At 36.0% G+C, this 24701-nt stretch overlaps 1 protein-coding gene across 1 annotated transcript in view; it reads right to left on the bottom strand.

Moving 5' to 3' along the window:
* The window catches only part of Trdn (triadin), a 372838-nt gene that overhangs the window by 65654 nt on the left and 282483 nt on the right, over nt 1-24701 (bottom strand). The window contains exons 20-21 of the mRNA XM_040758270.1: nt 20803-20853; nt 19179-19226 (exon numbers count right to left, since the gene is read on the bottom strand). Of these exons, the coding sequence (XP_040614204.1) occupies nt 19179-19226; nt 20803-20853 (99 nt within the window). The remainder of the gene's footprint in view (nt 1-19178; nt 19227-20802; nt 20854-24701) is intronic.

The raw sequence follows: 24701 nt of genomic DNA on the forward strand, positions 1-24701 counted from the left end.
ACACTCACACAGAGGAAACCCATAAAAACACAAAAGCAGAAACCATACTATACAAAAAATCAAACGAAGAAAACAAAATGAGACAAAAATATCTCCAAAATACCTTTGAGTTCATTTTGTGTTGGCCAATGATTGCTCGGCATGGGGCTTGCCCTTAAGTATAGATTGCGTACCCAGTGAGACATCCTTGGAAAAACTAATTGTTCCTTTGTGAGCAGTTGTCAATTAGAGATAGCTTAGTAGTTGGGTATTAGAACTAATGTCTTTTGCCAAATATTTCAGTGTACATGGGGAAGGTGAGTTGATGCTTAAGTACAGCATACATGCCTACTGCCTATATTTTCTGGAAATTCATATGTGCTTCAGTCTTGTTGTATCTGAAGGCATTATTTCCTTGCTGTCACCCTCCGTCTCTAGATCTTAAAAGATCAATCTGTCTGTCTGCCTGCCTGCCTGACTACCTACCTACCTAACTACATACCTATCTATCTATCTATCTATCTATCTATCTATCTATCTATCTATCTATCTATCTAACCATCTCATCAGATTTTTAGCTCTGGATGTCCTGGAACTCACTATGCAGAACAGACTGACCTCAAACTCATACAGATCTATTAGTCTCTGTTTCTTGGAGTTGTAGAACTTCTCTTGCCAGGCCCTTCTGGCTTTTAGAGTTTCCATTGAGAAATTAGATGTCCAAATTTGTCTGACTTCATATTACGTGGGAGTGTTTCTGCTTCAGGAATGATCTCAGGAGATCCTGGTCACATCAGGGGACTGGAGGTGTAGTGGGAAGAGGGGATCCTGAAAGTGGGTTGCCGTAAGGCAAATAATTATCTGGAGAGGCAGGGATGAAATGGCTAGGCAGATGCTGGTTCAGAATTTCAGGAAGTTGAAGTTGAGGTTTGCAGAGGTGAGCTGCTGCTCTTTAGAGTATTTCGTTACTTAAGACAATAAAAACCCATTTTGCGATGCACTCTCGATCAATGGGTAAACGTTTTGAGTTACATGAAAATGTAGTTCCTACATAGGAACTTGTGTGTCCACAGAAATGAAACTAACCCCTAAATATCCATTAAAAAGTAGACCCAGCAACTCCACTCTTAGGCATATATCCAAAAGATGCCCATTCATACAACAAAGATGTCTGTTCCACTATGTTCATAGCAGCTTTATTTGTAATAGCCAGAACTTGGAAGCAACCTAGATGTCCCTCACCCGAAGAGTGGATAGAGAAAATGTGGTACATCTACACAATGGAGTACTATTCAGCAGAAAAAAATAATGGAATCATGAGATTCGCAGGCAAATGGATGACACTAGAAGAAACCATCCTGAGTGAGGTAACCCAGTCACAAAAAGAGAAACATGGCATGTACTCTCTCATATATGGATTATAGACATAGATCTGGGGAGTGCCAGCCTACAATCCTATGGCCAGAGAGTCTGGGAAACAGAAACTTCATTTAGTGGCTGATCGAAGAAGAGGCAGACTCCCTTGGTTAAGTACTGAGCTGAACTCAAGAAAGCCAGTAACAGAGAGGGAGGACTGGTGATCAAAGGGATTAAGACTGGGCTGGTTTAACCCCCAGAAACAGCTGACTAGACAAAGGTTAACTCTTGAATCCCAGGCATCAGCATGGGAATCCAGCATGGGACTGATCAATACCCCCTGAATATGGGTGTCAATGAGGAGGCCTAGGGAATCTATTGAGCCTTGGGCAGCAGATCAGTACCCATCCCAAGTATACACACGGACTTTGGACTCCCATAGAACAATGTGAGGTGCACTCTCACCCTGAACTCTTGGGGAAGGGTCTAGGCCCTGCCCTATATGAAATGACAGACTATGGACACCCCCATGGAGGGCCTCACCCTCCCTGGGGGAATGAGGGGATAACGGGGGGGGGTTGGGGGAGGGCACGGGAGGAGGGGAGGGAATGGGAGAGGGACCTGGAACTGACTTGTGAAGCAACCTCGTTTCTTATCTAAATTTAAACTGGAAAAAAAAAAGTAGCAGTTGGGGCTGGAGAGATGGCTCAGTTGTTAAGAGGACTGACTGCTCTTCAACATCCATGCATGGGACTGATCTGGGCCCCTGAATGTGAGTGTCAGCGAGAAGGCCTGGGCAACCTATGGGGCCCTGAGCAGTGGATCAGTGTTTATCCCTGGAATACAAACAGACATCGTGTACCCACAGCACAAAGAGGGATGCTCTCTCAGCCTGGACTCTTAGGAGAGTGCCTGGACAGACTCTAGATATCCCCTATGTGGAAGGAATTGGCAATAGGGTGGGAGGTTGGGGGGGATGGGGAGTGCAGGAGGAGGGGAGGGAGAGGGAACTGAGATTGACATGTAAAACAAGCTATTTAAAATTTAAAAACAAACATCCATGGCAAAACAGAAACACACATAAAAAATAAAACTTAAATTAATTTTTAAAAAAGTAGTAATCAAACACTTCTTGGAAGCTTTGTGGAAAAAAAGAAACTGTGGTTTGTGAACATATTAGGACTTGGATGCCAGGGGCAGGGTTTCTATTTTTTCACTTTCTTCACTGCTTCCTCCCCCCAAACTTATTAGTAATGCATAAGAATAAAATATCTCATTTGAAAAAAAAACATTGACACCAGAGCCTTCATTTTGAGAATTCAGAAACTTAGAACCAACTAATCTCCAAGCTGAGCCACTAAGCAGAGCAGCTGCCTTTTCACACAGGGCACTCTTTTCCAGGCTGTTGGTTTCATTTATGCAATGTAAATTGCTGTTGGGCCTGGGGAATGGAGCTTCATTAATGAGTTTTCAATGTCATCAACACTGCTGAAGTAGAAGAGGCAGGCCATAGCTTCTGAAGGCACGCCAGGGAACAGGGAGCCAAGACAATTGCTGGGGAGTTTCTGCTCCATCCTCTTTAACTGAATCAAAGCACAAATTCAGGAATCTTTATCCTTTTTAGAACACTTCTATTTAAATACTTGCAGAATAGAACAATGAGCCCTCATTGTTTTGTTTACCTCATAGCTTCCTATTTACTGCATGAAGAGACAGAAGGCTCTATGTGCAGTAAAATATAACAGTGATCAGTATCATAGTAACCAGTGATACTTTGCATTTGGTTTGTGGTATTCACTCACAAGTAAGGGCATTAAGTGCATTATCTGTGTTCTATTTATATAATGTTAACTAATTACCTCAGTGTTCTAACCTAAATGTCATATATATACTTCAGCTGTTGTGGACGGATTTTTTTTCTTTGTTAAAATTGCTTCTCAGACAGTGCTTTGCATAAAATGGGGATCATGAAATACCCATTACCCACTAAGAAATGGACAAGTTATACAATCCCCAAATACAGCCTTTTTAAAGTAAATATTGGGCCACTTTACAGCTGACAATACTGAATATAAATGATCTAAAATACATTTTGCTTAGTAAACAACACAAATGGTATTTGGAAGCTTAGTTTTTTTCCCAAAGCTTTAGGGAAACAATTTCACTTATTCACTGTTATTGCTATAAGAGTTATTAAAGTTTTAATCATGACACACATAAAAACTGTATAATAAGGTATATTTTATGTAAGTAGACTATACTATTTAGATTTTATATATATAATATATGTTATATATTATATATATATCTTAGAAAACTACCAGCAAGCCATCAACATTGTAACTGCGTACCCTCAGTCCAGCCACTAAACTGAGGCACCTACATTTTGGAGTCAATCATTAAATCATAAAATGTATTAATTAGTTTCTTAAATTGAGTTGGCAAAAAGAATTAAAGTTTCTGAGCACTAGCAGAAAATTGGTACCTATCTCATGTACTCCTGAAGTAATAATATCTTGGGAAGATTTTCTATTAAAACAACAGATCATAAAACCAATTCATAAAAAGGAATATTGTCTATTGACATTTGTTCAGCACATTGAGCTCTTGTCTGTGGCTTTGGGAGATTGTGGTGGCTGAAGACACAGCATTAGAGTGACTCTGAAGATGAGTTCTGAGTCCACCATGGTAATTGTGTGCTCTGGGCAAGCCACCCTCTCTACTCCCATTTTTTATCATTAAAAACAAGGCTTCTGTGAAACTTCAGTTGAATATTACACATGAAGTGTCTAACAGACCCTAGGTACTAAGCATTCAATGTGTGTCAGCCATTTTATTAATGTTTATTTTTCTGCATTCTGACATTAATATTAAACTGTAAATATTCTAATTTAAAATAAGTCACTGACATTTTAGTTTGAGTTATATTCATAAATGTGCTAAAACATGGTTTTCTTATCATCTGGATATTCACTTAGATTTTAAGTGAAATTATGCTACTACACTATTACTAATGATCACATACAAGTTGCCTCTTTGTGTCTCTCTCTCTCTCTCTCTCACGCACACACACACACACACACACACACACACACACACACACACACACAGAGAGAGACCTCATACACATACCTCATCTCTGTCTCTCCTTGCCTGTCTTGTGCTGTCCTATGTCTCACGCATAGCTCTCAGGCCATGAGGTCAACAAGGAAAAGCAATTACTCTTTATAAACCCGGATCAGAACATCTCTAAAATGACTGTATTTGTAAGTGAGGTGCTCAGTATGGTATGCTGAAACCCTGATTCTGCTATCTTCCCGGGCAAGACATGCAAAGGAGTTTGATACTCAGGCGAGTTTGCTGAGTGGACACTGAAAACACATAATAGGCCAGAGGGCTTTGTCTCTGTTCAGCTCAGATCAAGGCATACATTGCTCCTGCCTCATTCTGTCATCATTTCATCTTCAGGATCTGCTGTCTCTTCTCTATGATAAATGCGGTGTACCACAATTCTGATACTGCCACCTCGACTTCATCTGTTCTTTCTTTTATGCCTAGTCATGTACAATCTCATTAGTATATCTTTCCCTGAAGCTTCCAAAAGTGAAGTGTGTGCATTTAAATAGAGAAGATATAATTGGGGGTAGCTGCATGCCATGTAGGTCATACAAAAGCTCTTCAATGAGAACAAGCCCTTTTGTTGTTATTTGAAGATGGCAAGTTAACTCGGGTGTATTCCAGCAAATAATCCAATAACCTTTAAAAGGATTCAGAAATTAAACAACTCTCACTTACTAAGATAAAAAGTTGTTTTGCTTTTAAAAGTAAAGTCCCTAAAGAGACTTGTCTTTGCTTCTCAGAGTGGTTGTTTGAATCTGTTAAACATAAATGGGAATAACAATAAAGTCAATAATTCTGGTATAAGTATGGATCGCCATATATCTGGTTCATAATTATAAAAACAATATGGAAATGATTCATTCAAAAAAGTTAAAATAAGTACTCAAACTAAATGGATTGTGAGGACATTAAAAAAATACCCCAGTGAAAGAAGCATATGAAAGTGGACTCACTGAGTAACGGTAGCTTTCTCCAGGATTCGACTCTCTCTACTTAAGTAGAAAAATAGATATTGGAGGAATATGATGCCTTAAACTCATAAATGTTTATAACTGTATGTATTTCCATATATACAATTCTGTAACATCACATATTGTCAAATGACTCATGTTAACTACAGAATTTTAATTAAAACCATTTTATAATAAATAGCCATATCTGGATAGTTCTCCAATTTGTTAATTTTCAAGATCCTTTCCCAAATCATTACTCTTTTTGCTTCTAATGAAAAATTTAGAAACTGTATTATCTTATATTTAAAAGTAATTTGTTATTAATTTAGAGTGAAATACATTGTCTTTTCATCTCTAAATTTTATTTATTTTGTGTGTATGTGTGCACTATTAGAAGTAAAAGAACAGCTTGCAGGAGTCTGTTTTCTTTTTCTGCCATTTGGACGCAGGCATCAAGCTCAGATTAGAAAGCTTACAGTGGGCATTTTCACCTATTGAGCCATCTCACAGGCCTGGGAAATATATTCTAGATACAAAAATGAACCACCTATTAATTACTAAAGTTCTTTTAAGTGCGTTTTTAAAAGACATTTCACAATTTCTATAAAAAGTGTTACAAGTGTATAGTTAAATTTTATTCTTTACACATTGATTTTGATTCTGTTACTAAGAGTATCAATCTAAATAATGTCTTTATTAGCCACTGCTGAGGTTTAGGAATGGTTTGATTTTGTACCTAGGAATTTTGTTAGCTTCTCTTACTCTGGTCAAATCTGTGTGCACGTAAACTTGACGTTTCCAGAGGGATGACAATATGTTCTACAAAGGCAAAAGTCTTGCCTTTCTATTTTCAGGTATGATCCATTTCTTCTTTGGAGACTTTGTGTGGTACAATAAGTTGAAATGACAATTTTAAATTTTCTCCACTGTTGTGGACATGCGAACTTTGTTTCTTGATCTTTATTTTTGTGTTTACTGATCATTGCTAATGAATCAATCTAATATTTGGAGAACTTTAAGTTCCAGAACATCTAATATAATTTATATGTCTGTCTTCATGGGTATCACAGGTGACTATAACTAGGATTTTTTGATGCCTTATTTTTGTATGATTTAACAAGTTATGATGTCTTATGAAAGTCTTAAGTGATTAGCTCTTTTATTTATAATTCTTGTGCTATATTTTTTACCGGTATTTTATTTTCTGAAAATGTCTTTCTCATATTGCATGTCATTGACCAAGATGACTACCACGGTGCTCCTTTTGATCAAACATTTGACTTATTTCCTCCTACCAAGGCCCTGACCTCCCTTTTCTTTACTTTTTTGGGGGGATTTTTAAATTTAAGTTAGAAACCAGCTCGTTTCACATGTCAATCCCAGCTCCCTCTCACTCCCCTCCTCACCCATCCTGCCTACCAGGTTCCCCAGTCCCTCACCCAATCTCCACTCTGATCCCCAGGGAAGGTGAAGCCCTCCATGGTAGATTTCCAGTGACTGTCATTTATTCCAGGGCAGGTCCTAGGCCCTCCCCCATGAGTCCATGCTGAGAGAACATCCCTCATTGTGAGATGGGCACTCAAAGTCTATTTGTACTCTAGGGATAAATACTACCTAAGGCCCCATAGATTACCTAGGCCTTCTCACTGCCACCCACATTCAGGGGGCCTGGGTCAGTCCCATGCTTTCCACACAGCCATTGGGGTTCAAGAGCTCCCCCTTGTTCAGGCCAACTGTTTCTGTGGGCTAAACCAGCCCAGTCTTAACTTCTTGCCCATCAGTTCTCCCTTTGTGACACTGGATTCCAGTAGTTCAGTTCAGTGTTTGTCTGTGGGTATCTGCCTCTGCTTTTATCAGTCACTGGAAGAAGGTTCTGTTTCCCAGACTCTCTGGCAGTGGGAATGTAAACTGGCACTCCCCTGTTTCATGCCTAAAACCCATACACGAGTGAGTATATACTATCCTTGTCTTTTTGTGACTGGGTTACCTCACTCAGGATGGTTTCTTCTAGTGGCATCCGTTTGCCTGCAAATTTCAAAATTGTTTTTTTCTGCTGAGTAGTACTCTATTGTGTAAATGTACCACATTTTCTCTATCCACTCTTCAGTTGAGGGGCATCTAGGTTGCTTCCAGGTTCTTGCAATTACAAATAATGCTGCTATGGAACAGATATACTAGTATGAATATGCATCTTTTGGGTATATGCCTAAGAGTGGAATTGCTGGGTCTTGTGGTAGACTGAGTCCCATTTTCCTGAGGGATCTCCATACAGATTTCCAAAGTGACTGTACAAGTCTGCACTCCCACCAGCAGTGGAGGAGTGTTCCCCTTTCTCCATATCGTCTCCAGTATAAATTGTCCTTGGAGTTTTTGATTTTAGTCATTCTGACAGGAGTGAGATGGTATCTCAGAGTTGTTTTGATTTGCATTTCCTGGATGGCTAGGGATGTTGAGCACTTTCTTAATTGTCTCTCAGTCAATTTAGACTCCTCTACTGAGAATTCCCTGTTTAATTCTGTACCCCAATTTTGATTGGATCCTTTGGTGTTTTGAAGACTTGCTTATTGAGTTCTTTGTAAATTTTGGAGATCAACCCTCTGTCAGATGTGTGGTTAGTAAATATCTTTTCACAATCTGTGGGTTGCCTTTTTGTCTTGCTGACTATATCCTTTGCCTTACAGAAGCTTCTCAGTTTCAGGAGGTCCCATTTATTAATTCTTGATCTTAGTGTCTGTGCTACTGGAGTTACGTTCAGGAAGCAGTCTCCTGTACCAATTTTTTTCAAGGGTGCCTCTCACTCTTTCTTATAACAGGTTAAGTGTGGCTGGATTTATCCATTTGGACTTAAGTTTTGTGCATGGCGCTAGACATGGATCTATCTGCAGTCTTGTACATGCCAATATCCAGTTATGCCAGCATCATTGATTGAAGATGCTATCTTTTTTCCATTGTATATATTTAGCTTCTTTGTTGAAAATCAGCTGATCATAGGTTTGTGGATTAATCTCAGAGTGATCAATTCGATTCCATTGGTCTACCTGTATATTTTTGTGACAACACCAAGCTGTTTTCAGGACTATATCTCTATAATAGAGCTTAAAGTCAGGAATGGTGATGCCTCCAGATGATGCTTTGTTGAACAGGGATGTCTTGGCTATCCTGGGTTTTTTGATTTTCCATATAAAGTTGAGAATTGTTCTTTCAAGGTCTGTGAAGAATTGTGCTGGAATTTTGATGGGGATTGCATTGAGTCTGTAGATTGCCTTTGGCAGAATTGCCATTTTTACTACATTGATCCTACATATCCAAGAGCATGTGATATCTTTCCATCTTCTGGTGTCTTCTTTAATTTCTTTCTTTAAAGACTCAAAGTTCTTGCACAGAATTGCCATTTTTACTACATTGATCCTACATATCCAAGAGCATGTGATATCTTTCCATCTTCTGGTGTCTTCTTTAATTTCTTTCTTTAAAGACTCAAAGTTCTTGCAATACACGTCTTTCACTTGTTTGGTTAGCATCACCCCAAGGTATTTTGTTTTGTTTGTGGCTATTGTAAAGGGCAATGTTTCTCTGATTTCTTTCTCAGCCATTTTATATAGTAGGGCTACTGATTTTCTTGAGTTGATCTTGTATCCTGTCACTTTGCTGAAAGTATTTGTCAGCTGCATAAGTTCCCTAGTAGAGTTTTTAGGGTCACTTATGCAAATTATCATATCATCTCCAAATAGTGAAATTTTGGCCCCTTCCTTTCCAATTTGTATCCCCTCGATCTCTTTTGTTGTCATATTTCTCTAGCTAGAACTTCAAATACAATATTGAAGAGGTATGGAGAGAGTGGACAGCCTTGTGTTGTTACTGATCTTAAAGGAATCACGTTGAGTTTCTGTCCATTTAATTTGATGTTGGCTGATGGTTTGCTGTATATAGTTTTTATTATGTTAAGGTAAGTTCCTGTTATCCCAGATCTCTCCAAGACCTTTATCATGAAGGGGTGTTGTATTTTGTCAAATGCTTTCTCAGCATCAAATGAGATGATCATATGATTTTTGTTTCTCAGCTTGTTTATATGGTGGATTACATTGATGGATTTTCATATGTTGAACCAATGCTGCATGCCTGGAATGAAGCCTACTTGATTCTGGTGGATAAGTTTTCTGATGTGTTCTTGGATCTGATTTGCCAGTATTTTATTGAGTTTTTTTTTTTGCATCAATGTTCATGAGGGATATTAGTTTGAAATTCTCTTTCTTAGTTGTGTCTTTGTGTGGCTTGGGCATCAAGGTTATTGAAGCCTTGTAGAAATAGTTTGGTAAAAACCCTTCTGCTTCTATTGCATGGAATACTTTGAGAAGAATTGGTATAAGCTGTTCTTTGTAATTTTCTTAAGAATATGCTTTAGAAACTTTAGAGTGTCAACTTCTCCCTTCCTCTTTACAATACAGATAATCTCTCAGCCTTGTACCAGTTTTGCAATGCAGGTATATCTCTCATGTCTCCCTTTTGCTGTTAAAATATGGAGAGAATGGGGCATTTAAGTAGGTGTCTAAGTCATAACTGCCCGTGAGAATACATATTGTTATGCTACCTCCTGAAGTCAATGCTAGCATGGCTCAGTCAGTGTTTAACACCTCCTATGTTTCAATAAAGTTGAATTCAATTTCTCCTTCCTAAAGCACAAATCTTTCTGACTTTTTGCCATCAAACTAAATCAAGACTTCCTGGCAGGTTAGACTCTGGTGATGTTTTCATTGTCTTAGAATAGAATAACTTCAGTACATTTCTCCCTCATTTTATCATCTGAAGCAATTTGCTTCATGTAGAAAAAGCTATTTCAAAGTCATTTAGTGTTGCTTTGAGAATAATGATTTCTTATTGATTCAAATTGTCTGTTTTTTAGTAAATCTTTGTTATTCACTTTGAGGGTAATTACTTTTTTCACTCAAATTACCTATGCTTTTAGTAAACTTTTGTTATTTACACTTATTTTTCAAACCACAATCTCTATCTACAAGTTAAAGGTTTTTATATAAAATTTAGTTATATATTTACCCATGATTTAAAACCTTCAGTTTCATCTGCAATCCCTGTCTTTCACTTTCCTCCTTCTCTTTATCTTTCTCAGTACATTGGCCATGCCAAAGGAGAATCATGTGACAATTGAAGTTTCAGGTATCAGCCCACCATTAGGAAAATCTCTGATGGGCCATCCTCATTTTGTCAAGGCCACAGAACTGAAGAATATCTTTTGCTTCTGCTAAAACTTTTTTCCTATAATATCTAGCATGGTGTAAGTGGATGTGGGGATATTTCCACTGCCTCTTATATAGTGTGCTTATCTCTTGGAAACATCCCTTTCTACTGGGCATTTTTAACCTGTGCATTGTCAAGAAGATGATCTCTCCCTAATCTGTTCTGTCTGATTTGATGATAATAATGTAGCCTATACATAGTTTCGATGAATAAAAATAAATACAAGGATATGTTTCACAGCTAAGGTCTATGTGTTCCACCTTAGGAACTGTGAAGGTCAATTAAAAGGCAAGCACCTGAGTTCAGGGGCCAGGTTGGCTCTAATTCTCTTAATGATGAAAGAGGCAGTCATGTACCATTAGCTAAAACAAAGCTTCGAAATAACTTCAAGTTAGATCAGATGCCTTGCTAATAGTTTAAAGATAAATAACCCCAGAAAACAAGTTAAAGTTCACAAGGACACATAGCTGAGCTGTATGACTCATTGTACCAGGGTTGAAAACATAAAGCAGCATGATCGTTGCTAGCTCCCCTTGTTAGGTTTGTTTAATAATTGAAGGTAATGATTATTTCCTTATATGCATTTCTGAGGTAAATGGAAATGTACCTTAAAGATTTAAAGTAGAGATGAATGATTCTTTTTATATATAAAAGTTAGGTTTGTGATTCCTTTAAGACTCCTCATAAGATTACTTTTCAAGATAAGTAATAAAGTAATTGCACATTTCTTTGTAACTGCAAAATGCAGCCTACGAGTAAAAGAACTGACAAGAATAGCTTGCTATCCTGCACAGTTAATCTATAACAAGCTGCTTAGGTATGACTGTATATGGGTTCTTGGAATAATTTGTTTTTCACATGTATTACATAAAATATTTAATCATGTAAGGGATATCAAAACATGCCTTTACCTATATTCATTATAATAATTCTTTTGTAAAACAGAATTTAACCACATTGCAATTCCTATATCATTTGAAAAACTTTGTTGGGATATATAACTTGTAGAAAAAAAGTATAAAGCATATAGGACAGAGAAAGAACATAAAAAGAACATGAAACAATAAAGAAGAAAGCTATTAGGAGAGTGTGTGAGTGCTTATTTTCCTATAACCCATTCAGATAGAAAAGTCTAGCTTATGCCAACTCCATGGATTCCTCCCAAAGCCCCGCCCCGTGCTGCTGGCTCCTGCCCCTTTTCCCCAGACAGAAGTATGCCAATTTTTTCTACTCTGTGGTCAGTTTTGCTGAAGACTTGCCATTTCACTAATTTTTAAAGAATATTGTTACCAACAGATGCTCATCAATATCATGGATTGACATTGCCACTTGTCACACATGTCCTAACTTTTATTCTTCTGCAAGCTGCCTGAGGCAAAAATGAATAGAAAATGAAATTTGCATATATGTAAATTAGAATACTATTCAGTTCTAAAGAAAACTGATACAAAATTTGCAGGAAAATGGATGGACTTGAAATGAATAATACTATGAGAGGCCACTCACTCTCAAGAAGAAAAGTAGCCATACTGTTCCTCATATGCATAATCTAGCCTATAATATGCATATATTTATGTGAACAAGTAAACATGTGAGTACAGCATAATATGTAGAAAGGATAATAAGAAAGGCTAGGTATTAGTAGATGACAGAGGACATGCAGACAATGAGTAAGTTATGAAAGAGTCTAAATAGCTAATTGCTTTTCTAGTTCTAAACTCTGCCATGAACTTTTCATTTGTGATGGTGGATATATACATAAAAATATTCAATAGTGAAAATATAAAATCCTATGTAAATCTTCACAGCTTCCATTCTGAATGATTAGTCTAAGTATTTGAAAGATCATAGCACTGTGTAGTCTTTTGGTTGATTGATTTGGGTGTATGATGTGCAATATTTTTTACATTTAAAATAAAGTTTCATAAAGAATATCCCCACTAACATATATCTGTCTGTAGCTTGTGAGGAAGGTGAAATCCTTCAATGTCATTGTGATTTTGATGGACTGACTTCTCTGGGCAGAGCAGGCCTAAAAGTTAAATATATTTATACATAAGCACAGGTATAATATAAGTACAAGAACATGACCATGTTATAAGAACATATATGTGTGTTATTAATCATTTGATGCTGTTTCATGAACTGTATCATCTTGATACATATAATTCCTTATTTTTATCATTCTCGTATAATCAACAGAGAAACACATATATAGCAGAAAACACAAAATCTCCAGCATAGTCCATTTCTTTTTCTTCCTCACTCTGGAATTATGCATAGCAGGAGCCCCCCAGAAATATGGTTTGGCCTTATCACCTGCTATACGTACCCTCATGTTCCTACATCTTTAGGCTGACTGAGTCTAAAATGCTGACAGAACCTGGACACCTGTATTAAAGACAGCAGAACTGGCTTTAAAGTACTGCACAACCCTGAACACTAGTACTCATCCAAGTGTTCATTTCACTTATTTCTTCAAAATGGTTTCACCTAGGCTGTATTTTAGTGGGGGGGGGGGCGACATTATTATTATAGTCCTGGTTTCCCTTTGCTTTTAATAGTTTTTTTTCAGTGTGGTTTTGTGCCTCTCCCTGTAGTCTCAGAGTAATATTTGTCATCAATCCAGTGCTTTCTTCAGTGATGGTCGACTCTGTTCCACAAATTTAACAGGACTTCTCTTAACCGAATCACTCTCCCTGAAATTGACTTTTTCAAAGCCCGAGGTAAGATACTTAGTCTATTTCCTCCATTTGCCTGAGTCTGCAATTTTGCATAAGCTGAAACTCAAAAAAATATTGGCAGCAATTATTTTTAGTTTCTTAAAAAAAACAGCAAAAGGTGCATATGGAGTGAGGTTTGAGAGGCTAACTTCTAATTTGATTAACCGCAAAAAGTCTTGTTACAACATTGCTTTCTCACATAGCAAGCAATTATTTAGATACAGAGAAACACAACTTCTAGCCAGCAGACGTTTAAGCGGGCACCTAGCTCACTATCTTATGATCTTGTTTTCTATTCTACTTTTATTCACTTACATGTACTCTTCTCGGGTGCAAATGATTATTTATTTATATTTTTACCTATCTATAGTTTTGTCTTTCATTATATCAACTAAGGAAGAGTTTCAGAAGCCTGTATATATTTTAATTTCCCTATTAAACCTGTCTTCAAAAAGACAGAATCCACATCTCAGGTGCATAATTAGCGACTCAGAAATTCCAGCCAAGCATCCTAATTCCACAGGAGATATTAGTAATATCAGTGTAAATCTAGGCTGAGAGCATAAATTAGACTCTATCTCTTTATTCAGGATGGCAATACATAGCTATATAAATCTTACGAAGTTACTGTAAAATAAATTAATGGTGCTTCTTGTGCATGAAGTCACTTTAGTGGAAATACCAAAAAATTAAACAAAACAAATGTATTTTAAAGAATTTTCTGTTTAGTATAGGAACAGGTAATAAATACTAAGTGCGAAACGATTCTTTTAATATTGACTTAGAGTAGATTTACTTCACACATGACTATTTAGAGAAGGAACTGACACTTTCAAGAAAGGAACACCTAGGCCGGGCGGTGGTGGCACCCGCCTTTAATCCCAGCATTCGGGAGGCAGAGGCAGGTGGATCTCTGTGAGTTCGAGCCCAGGCTGGACCGACAGCCTCCAAAACAATACAGAGAAACCCTGTCTCATTAAACCAAAAAATAAAAAAATAAAAATAAAGGAACACCTAACAGGACACATGTCAAAAGCAAAATTGAGAATCAACTTATATATCATAACTGCATCCATTAATAAAATATTAGAGGATAAATATGACATTCAGTGACACAAGTCTGAATGCTAGTTGGTTGAAAAAGAAGAGGAAATTAAATGTATATAATTGCAAAATACCATTAATAACCTAGTGAGTATAGGCATCATCGTCACTTAAAGTGGAAAATAAATATGTCTAAATGTCTCGAGGTTATTTATGTTTAAAATAATTCTGGTAAGTTAGTTTAATAATTTCTTTGCAAACCCACGTATGTTCATTAAACCTTGTAAAGATAACCATAAAATGAATTTACAATAGAGTATTAATGAAATGAGAACTTGACATAAATAATGCATTTCTGGTGGTTAACTAAACTACATAAGAGAAAGCTACCATCTCAATACCTGTGTTTACTCGCAGCTTAAGATGGACCTAGTCTTAATCAGAGAAGCCTCTCCTTACAATAAACAGTGGTAAATGAAGACTCATGGCTGCACAAGATGAAAACCATTATCAGCTGAACATAAAACAAGTAACTTACACCACCCCTCTAAGACTTAAGGAACATTACATAAGAGGAGCTGGGAAGTGTGTGAGAGACAGTGAATGGACTAAGGGAAACAAAAGACCATTCCAGACACTAGTGTAACTTTTGTTAGTCATTAACTTCATAATCATTCAAAAATCAGGAAGGGATTCACAGAGCACCACTCTCCCCCTTTAAACTGCTGGTTACCAGTAGACTCTGGGAAATTGTGAAAGTTTTTAGTAATGAGTGATAAGAGGTAAGACCAAAAGGTACTAATGGATAGTTCCAATCCCACATGCACACTGACTGCACTGTTCAATCTTAATGGATCACAAAGCAAAGTGAATAGACAAGAATGTGTGAGAGAGATTTGTAAGGAGGGGAACAGGTGGACATCTGTGTGAGGGAGGTGGAACTGATAGTTGCCAGTCTTTAATGAAATTTTAATAACAATACAACAACAATAATAAATTTAAATGCATCTTTTTCAATATTATATATTTTGTTTTACCTTGTTCTTGTTGTTTCTGACCGTGTATTAGAAAGGGCTAGCCTAGCTGTAAATTATAAGGTTAGAGAAGGAAGATATTTGAAGGAGTAAAAGAGAAGGAGACAAATTCTTGAAGAGGTGTGAACTGAACATGAATAGAACAAATAAATAATTTCCCTAATAAAACAATAACAGTAATGGGACCAACTAGATGCTTTAGTGGGTAACGGTGTGAGTTCTATGTAGTGGTCTAAAGTGATCTGAAATTACATTTTTAAAATTTGTATAAAATAAAAAAGCATTTAGATGAATCCATGACAGTTTCTTTACAATCAATTCATCTTCTGCCTATCAAAATATATCTGCCTATTAGAAATCAGTGTAAGAGCACTGGCAATTCTTCCAGAGGTCTTGAGTTCAATTCCCAGCAATGATATGGCAGCTCCCCACAATCTGTAATGAGCTCTGGGACCCTTTTCTCATTTGAAGGCAAACATACAGGAAGAACACTATACAATACATGGGATTTCATGGATACATCACATATAGGATTGAGTGTCCTAAGTTCTGTCATTCTGCATGTTATCTATCTGTGGGTCTCTATATTTGTTCACATGTACTACAAGAGGAAGCTTCTCTGATGATGGTTGACCAAGGCACTAATCTATAAATACAGGAGAGTGCCATTAGAAGTCATTTTATTGCTATATTCCTTTAGCAAGACATTGGTATTTGCATTTCCCCTAGGTACCTGGCCTATCTAGTCTCAGATTTTTGGATACTGCAGCAGGGTCAGGAATGGGTTCCATCTTATGCAGTATACCTCGAATCCAATCAGATATTGGTTGGTTATTTCCACCACCTTTGTACCACTATTTCACTATTGTATCTGGCAGGCAGGTTAATATTGTAGATACAAGGGTTTGTAGGTAGGTTGATGTTTATCTTTATTCTTTGTTAGTGTGTAGAGTACCTTCTAGTACCAAGAACACTAGTCAGTCGGGAGTAAGGTTCTGTGTAGGCAACATCTCAACTTCTCCATGTTCAATGAGTTATGTAGGTATTATCTTCAGTAATAGGATCTTACAATCCCTGAAAATTTTTATTTGCACTAAGCGTACTGTTGAGCAATCTATGTTTGTTCATTTAAGACAGCAAGCATTTGAAAGGATAGCATCATATTTATTGGGATTTAATAAGACACAGAAGCTCAGCACTGAACATTTCTCCAAAGGATTTAATTAGTACTAAATAAGTTTGTTTCTTTGAATTTTGTTTATTTTTGATTTTTAAAGCAAAAATAAACCTTCAAGTGAAAACATTGCATTATGTATGCAATACAGTATGTTAGTCTTAAGATGTAGTACAAAATGGAGATTACCAAATTAATTTTTGAGAGAAGATTTTATTCATAAGCCAGTTTTATCTATGGAGCAACAAAGGCCTAAAATATAGCCTATTATTGAAGTAAAACAAAAATAAACTTCCCTCTATAAACTTCAATCCAGTGTTGTTGTTGCTGTGCTCATCACTATTGCTCCACAGCAAGGCATTCACATACTGAGGGTAGATGAAATTTTCCGTTTACTTTATTTTTTGCAACATTAAAGCTCAGTAAATCCTTTGCAAATAAAAAACTTTTATGCAATAGAAAAGGGAAACATATGAGACCTATCCTGCTCGTTGCTTCATCCTTTCTACCTCAGGTTTTGGGATTGAAATTCAAAGTATACAATGGTAGCCATGGTCCATGAAGATACCCTCTACTCACGGCTTGGAATATGCTGTTAAGGTGGCTAATAGTATGCCAAGAATGGGTGAAAGAAGCCAGACACAGGAATAAAGACTCCACATCTCACTGACACATACAATCAGTATCAACAAGGGTCAGTAATTAGAGAGTATAATGGCTTCCAGATGCTGTGGGAGAGGTGGCTGGTGAGGAAAATGATAGCTAATAGAGGGTGGAAAGTTTCAGTTAGATGGGTGATACTAGCAGCACTGCTCTATTGCACAGGGTGATTGTGATAAATGTTGATGCATCTCATAATGAAAACTTTCAAAAACCTTATTTTCAGTGCTACTATGAATGTAGGAAATTGTTAATAATTCTGATCTAATATCCCCCATGGTAGACATATATCAGAAATCATAATGTATCCCCAAAATATATATAATTTTGTTGACTAAAAGAAAATTTAGAAATCATCATGTCCATCAAATCAGGAGTTTCCTTGGGGATTAGCTAGACCTATATATGATATGTAAAACTTTGAAAATGGTTTTGGAGGCAATGCACTATTCATATTGTTACCAACAGTACTACAAATGAGTAGGATCCACTTTCATCTATATTTCAGAGTGTAAAATTGATATCAAAAGTCACAGATGAAGAAACACACCAGGTATACTCATTTTCTTTTTCAAAGATGGGGGTAAGTTAGTGCTTTAAGAGCAAAAAGATTGTTTTTATGAATGGAGAAAAGGTGATATGGTCATATTCCTAGTGTGGTAGTTTGAAATCTTCAAGTTCCAGGTTTGGGAATGTACTAAGAGGAGGTGAATATGTATGTTGGTATGAAATTAAAATGGTTATGAATCATAATTGAGACAGAAGCCTCAACAATGACTGGTTTTAGTGGAGAAAGAAGCTATGTACGGTACAAGAAAACAAAATAACAACCAGTATCCCTACCATAGTTTTCTGATTTCTGTACGCCAAGGCCACATAAGCAGGGCTCTTTCCTATATGTGTACTGAGACGTTAGAAAAAAAGTTAAAGTCCAGAATCCACCATTCCAAAAACTCATCCAATAACAAAAGACAGCATGGTGTGCTTATCTTCCTATGTAAGTGTTCTCTACCTTTCTTTACATAAGCACACAAGTCCAATGAAACTCTTTTCTAAATGCCTAATTGATTCATATTATGATTCTCTTGTAAATGTGGTCTCAAATGATTTTATGTAATAGTGCTGCTTTCTTAGACTTTTACTGTGAGTCAATATGGGTTTGGACTGTCTGTGCAGGAGAGTCTGTGGGAGACCGATAAATGCTAAAATTCTCTTTTCTTCATAGTAGAAATAAGTTGTGAAATACTCTGAGGTGAAGTAGGAGGCCTTTTAGCAAGTGAGATTGCTTCATGCTTCTTCAGACAGACTTCCACAGCAGGCTTCAAAAAGACACTCCAGGAAGAAAAACACCATGGAGACTTTCAAAGTCCCAAATCTTATGTGGGATATTACATTTTTCTTTGATTTTTAGAATGGTAAATTATGCTAAGAAAAAAGAAAAGGGAATATTTTTCTCTGAGACAATATCTGATATATCTTACAAAGGAATTTTACTGCTTTAATATGACCCATTTAAAAAATACAGATGTTCACTGTGCTAATTCTAATCAATAGCCATATACAGCAAAATCACAAATTTTTATAATTATGCACACACACACATATATATATCTATCTATATATATATAGTTTTCTAATGAGTATGATGACATTTTGCAAAGAGTGGATAAGTTTTAATAGAGGGAGAAGTTTCACTAAAGATTTATTTGTAATTGTGTATTAATAAGAACATAAATTACAGGAGTCTATTTAGTTGACTAGGTAAACTAGTCAATACTGACTTAAGTCTATGATTTTTTACAACCCCCCTTTCAAGCTAATATGATATTTGGCATGGATTATGACTTTTAATGAAGACTGAAATTTTTTATAGTTTTGTTACCTGAAAAGTTGGTATTAGACGTAAATGCCAATCTTCCTTTTGAACTCCCTAAATAGCAAACAATAATTCATGAGCTAAACATTCTCATTTCACAGATGCCAAGTAAAACAAAAGTATCCCAAACTACATTACAAGTAGAGTACAATCTTTGTAGATTGTGACCTACAAAATATGCTCACTGAAATGCATAAGCACATGCATATGTGTGAGGGAGAGTAAGGGGAAGAGAAGGTAGAAGGAGAAGCAGGGAGAAGGAAAGAGGAAAGAGGGATGGAAAGAAAGAGACAGAGAAAAATGCTGATCCTATACACACATCACTTTGCCTTTGCCTTTGGCAAAGGATGTAGCTGTCTTTTTACAATTGTTCTAAAAATTTGCAAGAGACTAAATTGAAGAGTTTTGGATTAATGGTATTGGCACAGGATATTTCAAGACAACTTAATATTGACTGCATATAGTTGTTAATGATCACTCATATACAAAATATAATGAAAAAATCAAGGTGGGCAAAGAGGAAGGCAAAAGTACTGTTTGTGAAGAAAATAAAAAGCACCACAAAGTGCAGTTTTGAAGACAAACTCATGCTCAAGGAGACAAAAAGTTTAAAGGAAAACTCAGTGATAAATGGAATAATGGAGCACTTCCCTAAGGGCAAGGCTCTACCCAAATAAGTGTCCTAAGTTGATGAAGTATTTGGATAGATTAAGAAGTGTGGCCTTCTTGGAGTAGGTATATCATTGTCTGAGAACATGTGTCACTGGGATTGGGCTTTGAACTTTCAAAAGCCAATGCTAGACCCAATGTGGCTCTATCGCTGCCTGAGGATGAGGGTCTAAAACTCTCAGCTACCGTATCTGCCTGCATGTCACTATGCTTCCCACCACAATGATAATGGTCTAATCTTCTGAAATTGTAACCAAGCCACCAATAAGTAGTTATTTTTATAAGAGTTGCATTGGTCATAGTGTCTCTTTCCAACAATAGAAACTCTAATTAATGCATTGAAATCTTTAGTGTATTAATTCTGAAGAGAGAAGGCTGAGAGAAAGCTACAATAACTGAGGAAGATACTTTATGAAAAAAATCGAAATAAGATTAGGATTCTAATGGACAGAAAAGTAGTCCATTATCACGAAACCAAAATTATGATACTTAAGTAATAATTTCATGTTTGCTACAGCAATAATAATTTGACAAGACTAAAGCAAACAGAATAAGTCTGAGAGTATTAGAAAATAAGAGAATTCAGAATTCCAATTACTGCCTTGGTGACTGTTCCCAGCATGATCATTTTTTTCTTTCTCAAGTGATTTTAATGGTTTAAACAGTATATTTCATGAACAGGGAGACGCAGGCTATAGAGGCTATAGAGGCAAGCGCTTCCTGATACTTTCATTTTCTTTTCTATGTCACTTCTCATTGTTATGAAAACTCTTTCTGTTCTTTATTCCTGCCTCCCTCCCCTCACTTCCTTATAAATACTAAGATTATTAAAAATAATAATAATCAGTCTGTGTGTAATTTTGGTTTTCACAACTATGAAGATAATACCCCAAATTTACAAAGTACATGTTCAGATAATTTAACTTGCAACTGTGCTGTTATAATAAATGAATTCTATTACCTTTGTCTTTCAGAACTGAAGAACTCTTCCCAGATTTTTCTTTTTTCATTTCTAGAAGAGATCATGGGAAAGAAATGTTAAAATAATGTATTATTTTTATCTCATGATTCTTTCTATATTCTGTTTATGTGGTTTCAAGAATTGGAGGGACTCTTCATTGATATTTAATATCCAGCTGTCTCCTGGTCTATGTAGTAGATTATATAGCCCTAGTAGGTCATATTTAAGAATACATTGTACGTATAGACACATGCATTCAATAACAATTAGTAAAAAGGAGGTCATGGAGTGGAAAAGGGATGGGCATATGGGAGGGTTGGGAGGGAGGAAACAGAAGGGAGAAATGCAATTAAATTATAACTCAAAAGCAAAACTTAATACTATGCAGGTATTATAAGAAAATTATCATCATATGCTAAGTATGATGACGCAATACCATGTTATGTGTTGCCATAAAATCCTATAGGATGTGCGTTTTGCTAGTTCTGCTACCCAAGAAGAGTTAAAATAACATTTCAAGCTTGTGAGTTTCTATACCTGTCACATAAACTAGCATTTTTCTGCCTTAACCTCAACATTAGGATACTAAAATCGTTAGGCCCATAGTAGGAAGGCAGATTTTGGAAGATAGAAGAGAATTAGACTAGCAGAGATGAATTGGAGAATTTCACCAATGAGACAAGATAGAATGATAAAGACATTTTAGAAGAATAGAGAATCCTAGGCAGGACAGATTCATCAGTTATATGTATTGTGGTATAAGTTACTGTAACCAATGTAATGCTGTAAAAGTGACACCGTGTAACTTGAAGGTCAACTCTGGAAATGCCATGCAGTTTCCACTTTGAAAATCTAGTGGCACCAGCTCTGGGAATTCCAGCTGAATAGATTCAAGTTCTCATAACACGCTAGAAAGTGCAGGTAAAGACGGCCAGATACTATCCTTATTTGAGCTCTTAGCAACCAACTAGCATCCATTGCCCAGCAAAGGAGAGAAAATCCCTGGCATACCCAATAGTCAGATATACCACAAAACTTTTATCCAACCTGACATTTACTTGAAGTTTTATTAGTTACATCAGTGAAAAACTTTTATTCTATGGATTCTAATTAAATCTCAAGCAAACTGAAATAATCTATCAAAGCTATTAAATTGTGGTCTCCACACACAGCTAGTGAATGAAAAAGTAGTCACCTGAGCAATAAAAAAAGAAAAAGAAAAGAAAAGAAAAACACTGCACCATGCCTCTTTTTAGACATGGAAAGGATTTACTAAATCTCCCTTTAAAATTGAGAAAGGTAGACAAATCCTTGCAGTATTGTTTTTAGATGAGAAGGAATTTACTGGACAGCAAACTCCACTTTAACTGTGTAACTGAGGGTAAATGTATATACTGTGTCCTTTAAAGCTGAGAATAGCTCTTAGGTCTACAGTAGAATAATATCCCACTTACTGAGATCCATTCAAAATACAGGAAAGAAAATCTTCAGAGATATGTAACTTTTGGAATGTATTATTTTCCCCATGTTAGCACGATGCCACAAAGCAGATTAATCCAGAAGACAATTGAAGAAACCCTTAAGTGTAACTTATATACAAGGATTATTGTAGCAAAGCAAGTCTATTGATAAATGAAAACTGTTAATATTACCACTATCATGTTATTTAAAAAATATATAAACCACCCTCTGATCTTTACATAGTGGACAAACTTATTTCACAAAAGTACAATAACAATAAAAGTTAAAAATAGTTTCCCTGATGGTATGTACAGATTTTTTTATCAAAAAGAACTAGTGTTTCAAGTCCTAGTGTTTTAGCTACATGTCTCAAATATACTAATAGCACATACTGACATACCATACTGGTAAAAGGAACAGGAATTTAAAATTATATGTGCTATTGGTTTCTATTTAAAAATAAAATACACAGACTGTGACTAAAATAACTACATAGATGAAGATTTTTTTAAATGTACAGGATTAAAGATTATTCAGTTAACCTAAAAATATTCAATTGCAATGAATCTAGGGATGTTTTATCCAGTCTGAACATGACTAAAAGAAGTAAATTGAAATGATTTTTTCTTCTAACCCTTTTCTGCAGGATATCGAATGAATGCATATAAACAATAGTTCTTCCTATAAGATTTTAATAAAAGGTTCATGGAAGAGACACAAGACAAAAAATCCATAAGGAATATCCTGAGAGGAAAGTGACATTAGCATTCTTCCTGGCACAATTATATTTTCTTTCAATCCCAAATAACAAATATCCAAATGTTTTTTAAAGGAATTAGCAACAATGAATAATTACATTAACTTAATTTTCATTATTCATTGCCCCATATAATAGACTTCAGTAAGAACATTATGCACACATCATTTGGCCTCTTAAAATACTTTTGTTTGTTTGAGAACAAACATTTTTTATTTGACTACAATCCCCTCTTGTTGTTTATTTTTAGTCTTAAAGCACCCTTTTGTATTTACTATAAATCTTTGTGTTTTATGTTTTAAAAATGAAGTTATGCAACGTCTATCTCTGAATGACAATTCAATTAAAACCCATGATAAAAGTTTGCTTGACAAAGTGCTGTCAGTCCTTGGAGACTGTAGTGATATGTTTTTCATGACACTGTAAACAAGGGACATTTTATTGGTGTCTGAAAGTTAAGTGATATAATTGGAGTGGGGAGACTTAGTGAATTCTCAAATTGCCACCATATAACAAATAGTAATCAGTCCAAACACGTTGTAAACAAACTTGGAGAGCTCTTTTCAAGCACTGTGTATGTTCCAGAAACCCTGGGGTGTACTTGTACTTTAGAAACGCAACATGTACTATGGTCTAAGAATTCAAACCAACCATGGGTGTGGGATTTATCTAAATGTATATTGCCACCACAGATGAGAAAAGCATATGTCTTAGCTCAGAGACCTTTCCCACCGTCATTTGGGTGACTATTTTATTTGATTAAATTCTGAACCATATTAAACTACCATGCTTTGAGGATCTTCTGCTTGTCTATGGAGGGGAACATTTTTCATACATTCGTAGTCTAGTGGTCATCACACCAAATGCCTCTTGGAATTCTAGAAACTCACATGGGTGTATTTCAGTTTTCTGCTGCCTAGCTCTTGCAGAATATATAATATGTAATTATGTACAAATAAAATCAGGACTTTTATTGTATAAAGTTTTAGATTGTATTATTTTAACTTCTTTTTTCTTAGCATTCATTTTTAAACGAAAACAATTTTTTTTAACAAATGTATTCTGTTCAGGTTCCCTCATCCTTCATATACTCCCAGATACTCCCCACCTCCTCACCTTCCAATTATATGACTTTCCTCTCTCTCTTTTTATTATTTTTACATTACAAACCTAGTACCCCCTCCTTCCCCTTCTGCTGCCTCCCTACCTCCCCCATCTCACGTCCTTCTTACTCTTCAGAGGGGATACCACCCTTGGAGAGTCACCAAAGTAGGAGACACAAAGTTGAGGCAGGGCCAATTTTTTAACCTCTATTTCAATATTTAGAGGACTAATTCCACTACATTGATTTGTCAAGGAAACTTTATTACCTGTGTAATTTTCTTCATATATCATGGTTAACTTCCAATATCAATTCTCAATGTTGATAAATAATGTAAACCACTAGTGATCTTAGCAGTTCCTGAATCCTGAAGGAAAGCTTTTCTTTCCATGGTTACATACTCCACATAAATACTCTTTCACTTCACATCTATGCACAATGAATTCAAAGATATTAATATGATAGTTGAAGCTAATAGATCATGTGTTCAGAAGTTTGCCCAATATTACACCACATGAAAAACTATGACAAGCCTGTTCTGCTCTATAGTCTATCTTTTTTTATTGCTGATGTTTATAT

The sequence above is a fragment of the Mesocricetus auratus genome, unplaced genomic scaffold (assembly GCF_017639785.1).
Source record: "Mesocricetus auratus isolate SY011 unplaced genomic scaffold, BCM_Maur_2.0 Super-Scaffold_100018, whole genome shotgun sequence".
Taxonomy (NCBI): domain Eukaryota; kingdom Metazoa; phylum Chordata; class Mammalia; order Rodentia; family Cricetidae; genus Mesocricetus; species Mesocricetus auratus.